Source organism: Neopelma chrysocephalum, unplaced genomic scaffold (genome assembly GCF_003984885.1).
Source record: "Neopelma chrysocephalum unplaced genomic scaffold, ASM398488v2 Primary Assembly neopelma1_96780, whole genome shotgun sequence".
Lineage (NCBI taxonomy): Eukaryota > Metazoa > Chordata > Aves > Passeriformes > Pipridae > Neopelma > Neopelma chrysocephalum.
Window position 1 is genome coordinate 689,368 of NW_020925424.1, and position 6,000 is coordinate 695,367.

Below are 6,000 nucleotides of genomic sequence, written 5' to 3' on the forward strand. Positions count from 1 at the left end.
CTGAAGTCTCCTCGGCTGAAAATCTGTATGCTTCAAGATGTGATGCAACTCAAGAGAGTAGGGGCATAAAATTCACAGAGCAAGCATCTGGAGTTTTTACCTTCCTGCTATGGTAAAACTATGATTACTTTCACTGTCCATGAATTTTAGAATAAGGTGTATGTGCTATAAGATGAATAAATGTTTTTCTCCGCATAAGTTTAAGTCTACTAGTACATACTCTCTTCAGAAGAAAATCTACCCAGTATTGTCCTCACCTGTTTCTACCAGTACAACTCTGACTTACGTTCAGTGATACTTTATATGCCTGTGTGAATTACAGTCCTAATGCCTCTGAAAGACTGAATACTTTTCAAACCAGTATCTACTTGAAGAGGAGGTACCTGGGACAGACACTGAAGACAAAAGGAAAATTAATTAGAAATACCAGCAAATGTGAAAAAAACACTCCACCCCCAATCAATTCTCAATAGCCACCTCGCTCAACCACAGCAATTCACCCTCCTTTGCTGTTCTGCACCAGACTCATTTAAATATGTTTTAACATCAAGCACTACAGCTGAATTCCAAACTAGCTTTAACTGCAAGAGTTCACTTCCATATGGCTGCTTTGAAGATTGCATCTGAACCTAAACTCACAGATGCTGTGGTCTGCTCTGAACCTGAACTGCTAAAATTGCCTTTATCTGTGAAGGCTCAGCACACTTAGTAATATTCACTCTGCCTGAAGGCAATTCAAAGTTAACAAATCACTCCTAACTACACGAGCATCTCCATCACTATCCTGTCTCACTAGAGCAGAGACATGGTATGAATATCACTAAGATGAAACTCAAGCACTGAAAGATTCTTCATCTTTTTAACAAAAGGCAAAATCATAACACAAGTTTAATAAACAAGACTATCACATTCACACACTTTGTCCAAACATTACTCAATACCCCTATCTCTCCATCAGCATCCTCTTATTTCAACCAGCAAACTTCAGAACAAAAGCATATTATGGCTCTCTCCAGCACTGAACCAAGCATGCTAATATTTTTTACATGCTAAAGACAAGCCAATATTAGTATGGTAATTTCAAGCTGAATAGACACAAAGAAATGAGGTCTAGTATCACCAAATTCCACACTTATTTCAGGCTCCTAAATGGATGGACTAGTAGACACTAAAATAAATAACAAATGAAGTTTGCATTGAATGCAGGTTTATAATCTTGGGCCCTAATACCACCACTGGCAGAAAGCACAAATTGAAAGGTATTGCAATATTCAGAGACATTTCCTGCATTAGTATTTGCATAATCTAACGCTTCTCTCATTAAGTCATGATACTATTACACAAAGAATTTTAAATGAGTAGGATAGCAGGAAATTTTATGCAGCAACAACACTGAAAGGAACAAGAATACTTCTAATACATTATTTACAGGTTTAAAGGGCACTTAGCTCTTTTGCTGCCTTTGATTAAACATGAAACAAGTTAAGATTTCAAGTGTGTTTTATGAAAATTAGTATTTATGAACTAATAAAGACAGTCATCTATTCCTTTTCTTATCTAGTCAATACCAATCACGCTGTCACAACGGTAAATATTATTAACTCCTGCATGCCTGTCCTGGTTTTGGCTGGCGTGGAGTTAGTTTTTTTTAGTAGCTGGCTTAGTGCTGTTTTGGATTTAGTATGAGGACAATGCTGATAACACACTGATGGTTTAGTAGTTGCTCAGCAGGGCTCACTCTAAATCAAGGACTTTTCAGAGTCCCGTGCTATGCCAGAGAGCAGTTGCAAAAGAAGTCAAGAGGGATCATGGAGAGAGCTGACCAGAAATAGCCAAAGAGATATTTCATATCGTTGAATATCATGCCCAGTGTATAAACTACGGGGAATTGGCCAGGAGCTGCTGCTTGCTTCTGGACAGGTTGGGCATTGGTCAGCATATGATAAGCAATTGTGTTGTGCTTCACTTTCTTCTCTTGGGTTTTATTCCCCCCACTCTCTTCATTACTACTATTATTTTTATTATTATTACTGCTATAACTCATATTATTGTATTCTATTTTGTTTCAACTATTAAAACTGTTCTTATCTCAAGCCAGGAGTTTTGCTTTTCTGATTCTCCTCCCCACCAGTACCAGTGGGAAGCGAGTGAGAGCCTGTGTAGTACTTAGTTGCTGGCTGGGGTTAAACAGCAACAACACAGTACTTCTGAATTTTCCAAATCCAAGATCTAACACCTGAGCACCTACCAATCTGGCCTTCAAAACTTCTTCAAATATCAGTAGTTAATGTTAAGACTTGGACAAATTTTAATTTCTCCTTCACGTGCAGCATGAGAGAGCATTTAAATGATCCACCAAGGCCACAGATAAACTGGAATCCCAGGAAGACACCATAAATTCTATGCCAATAATAGCTCCCTAGTCTTTTCAGTGTTGATTTAAACTCTGCATCTGGGACAGGGCAACCCTGGATGTACAGACAGACTGGGGAATGAGATGCTGGAAAGCAGTGCCACAGAAAGGGACCTGGAGGTCCTGGCTGATGACAAGTTGAATATGAGTCAGCAGTGCCCTGGCAGCCAGGAGAGCCGACTGTGTCCTGGGGGGCATCAGGCAAAGCATCGCCAGCTGGGCACGGGAGGGGATCGTTCCACTCTGCTCTGCCCGGGGGCAGCCTCACCTTGAATACTGTGTGCAGCTTGGGGAACCACAACATAAAAAAGACATTAAGCTCTTAAAGAGTGTCCAACGCAGGGCCATGAGGATGGATAAGGGTCTGGAGGGCTTCAGCCGTATGAGGAACAGCTGAGGTCAGTTGGTCTGTTCAGCCTGGAGAAGAGGAGACTCTTTTTGCTCAGAGGATGGTCAAACACTGGAACAGGCTGCCTAGAGACGTGGTCAATGCCCCCAGTCAGTGTTAAAAGGTATTTGGACAGTGCCCTTAAAAACATGCTGAAGTTGGTCAGCCCCATAGTGGTCAGGTAGTTGGACTGGACAGTGACTGCAAGTCCTTTCCAACTGGAAGAGTCTGTTATATTCTTTGAAATTGAACAAAAACTATTATACACTCTCTGCTTTCTGATGCAAAGTTTAGGGATTTTTTCTTTTCTGCATGTTTCCAAATGAAGATTTAACATATTATAAGATATTTATCCTTCAAGATATTCCAAAAAAGGTGTGTATGCTAAAAAGAATTGCAGTTTTTTTGCACCTAGCTGAACTAAGAGCTGAAATCAACAAAATTCTATATATTATCATTAGGGAGCACTGAGATTCCTCTAAAGTTGCAGTCTAATATTCTTCCAATACACTAGAATTTTTCACGGCCATTTTGGTAAGAGAGAACCTTCAAAAATGTGACCAATAATGTGTTTATTATGAAAATTCCTGTCTTGCTATAAAAACGATAGCATCAGGACTTCTAAATGGTACATATTAAAGAACTAAAGGTCTTCAACTGCAAGTGTCTGATTTGCTCTCTTAAAATAACTTGCTATTTTTAGCAACTTTTTAAAAATTCATAAATTAGCCCTGCATCCAGAAATGCTTTTCTGGGATTTTTTTATGGTAGGTTTATGAGACTAATCTATGTATTAACTACGTAGAGAAACATTAATTTATTTATCCATTATCCTAGTTTCTAAGAACACAGTGGTTTTTTTAGTCTGTAAACTGTTACTTCAAATACTGGTAACAAATTTAAAAGGACTTGTTGTAACATTAAATCTTACTATCTTCCCCTGCTACCACCATCTCTTTCCCAAATATATTGGAGTGGAATACACATTTTGTAGCACTCTGTAAACACACCACTAAGGACTTAACAAGTCTGCTTCGTGACAGTAAACTCCCCTTCAGACATTCTAAATGACTCCCATGTTTTATGCTCAAAATACTAAATTCACTCTTAGGAAACAACTCCTCTTACTCTGATTGCTGTGTCTCTTCACTTCCAGATGTGCTAAATACACACAGCATTTATAGGATGTAGAGTCTTTAACTGACAGGAAATAAAATAGTATCTTGTATTTGTGACAGCAAAGCAAAGAGCTTCTTACAATCAGTTTTCCATTTTCTCAAGAACACATTTAGGATCAGCTATCTAAACAAGTTCTGAACTAGAATGTTACTCCAATTGTATGTTTTCACATTGCAATTTAAAAAGAAATTTCAAACAAGTTGTTCAGGGTCTTAAGACCATCTCAGCCCCACAATAAAAGTAATTGTAAAAATTCATCTCCACTTCAAAGCTGCAGACACATGGATTTTGGTTTATTATTCACTTGATTTTTATACTTAAAAACCCCCTATATACAGGTCCTATATATTCATTATAACTGCCATGTGAAACATAAACACAGAAACATACTGTGAGCACTCAAAGTAACTAGAATATGAGCTAAGCTTAATCCTCTCCTTTAATATTAAACATTGAAGTAAATGAAATTTAAGGTATTTCATTTCCATTTCCAGAAAAAAAATAATTGCAAAAAACCAGTCTGGGAGTCATTACAAGACCTCCATAAAACTGTACATTCCTGAAACTGTGTCAGGTATGCAATTTTTATTAGAGAGAAGCCTACATCTGCACTTGTTTGTCAATAATCCTTGATATATATGCTTTCTTCTTTTGTTTTTCCCATTAGCCAAGACATAGGTGTCATGGAAGGTCTTTATCACAGATTTATGGAATGAACAACATAAGACTGAAATGTGGACTTTAGGGTGCTACTCCCATACAAGCCAAAAATGTGAAGGCATTCCTGACTGTATGTAGCAAATTAAGCAACCTGATGTCAGAAAATGTGAGATAATAGATGCTACCAATTGCTTTTTAACACCCTGGTCACAATTCGGATAAACAAACCCAACAAATACACAGAGACTCGTGGCAGTGTGTCCATACGAGATCTGTACAGACCTATAAGATGCAGGTATCTATACCTGCCTACAGTCACAGGTCCTCAAGTTCCACTACAGTACGTGCTCCCGGTCTTAGAAATCATAGTAGGAGATATTTCTAAAAGGTACCTGGCCCGGAAAGTACCTTCTCTACTTTCCCAGACACATCAATCGTAACATTACTTCAACTGGATCAAGTCCCCTGTATTTTCCCGTGCTCCATCTCTCTCCTTATCCATCTCGTCTCCCTCAGGCTGGGTTCTGACCTATGTTAGCAAGGATTCTGTCATCTCGCACCGACAGCAAAGCCCTGGGGAGCAGGGCCCGCGCTGCCCGGAGCCGCAGGAGCAGACGGGCCCGGGGGCGGCACTCGGTGACTCTCCGGTGCTGCTGCCTGCAAGTGGCCATTTTAATTTGAGGGCCTGGGGACCCGATGCCGCCGCCGACTCTCCTCCCTCTCCTGCCGCGCGGTGCTCGGCCCCACGTCCTCCCCCAGGGGACACCCGGAGCACGAGGAGCATGAGGAGCCTGAGGATACGCACCCCAAGGCGCGGCGGGAGGGTCCGGGCACGGCGACCCGGGCGAGGGGCGAGGGGCGGGGGCTGCGCGGGGTCCCGGCCGGGGACAGGGGCCCGGGGGCGGGTCGCGGCGGTGGTTACCTGTACTGGGCAGCAGCCCCGCTGTGGGTGAATCCAAAGTAGTTGCCGGTGGCCATTTTGGCATCTTCCCCCAGCCGGCTGGGCACTGCGGCGGCGGCGGCGACCGAGGGGCGGCGGCGGCCGGGGCCATGACAGGAGGCCCGGCGGGAGGAGGCGGGTGGGGGGAGAGAAGGGGACACACACAGAGGAACAAGGGACAGAGACAGCGCGGGAGCGCCGGGTCAGAACTGGGGCCTCAGCACCGACCCCCCACCCCCCACCCCGCCGCCGCCGCCCCCTCCCCGCGCACGGACACGCCGAGCGCCGCTACTCACCATAGGTGAACGAAACTACCGGGCATATGGGAATCATGAGTCCGGCCTGGCAGCGACGGCGGCGGGTGAACTCTTAACTCTCCCCCCCCCCCCCCCCCCCCCCCCCCCCCCCCCCCCCCCCCCC

At 43.3% G+C, this 6,000-nt stretch overlaps 1 protein-coding gene across 5 annotated transcripts in view; it reads right to left on the reverse strand.

The window, feature by feature from the left end:
* ZFR (zinc finger RNA binding protein) overlaps window positions 1-5,993 on the reverse strand; it is a 46,621-nt gene extending 40,628 nt beyond the window's left edge. For all 5 annotated transcript variants that reach the window (XM_027709522.1, XM_027709520.1, XM_027709523.1 and 2 more), the window contains exons 1-2: window positions 5,877-5,993; window positions 5,563-5,647 (exon numbers count right to left, since the gene is read on the reverse strand). In XM_027709522.1, coding sequence (XP_027565323.1) covers window positions 5,563-5,647; window positions 5,877-5,913 — 122 coding nt within the window. In that variant the 5' untranslated portion in view covers window positions 5,914-5,993. The remainder of the gene's footprint in view (window positions 1-5,562; window positions 5,648-5,876) is intronic.
* Window positions 5,994-6,000: the final 7 nt, after the last annotated feature.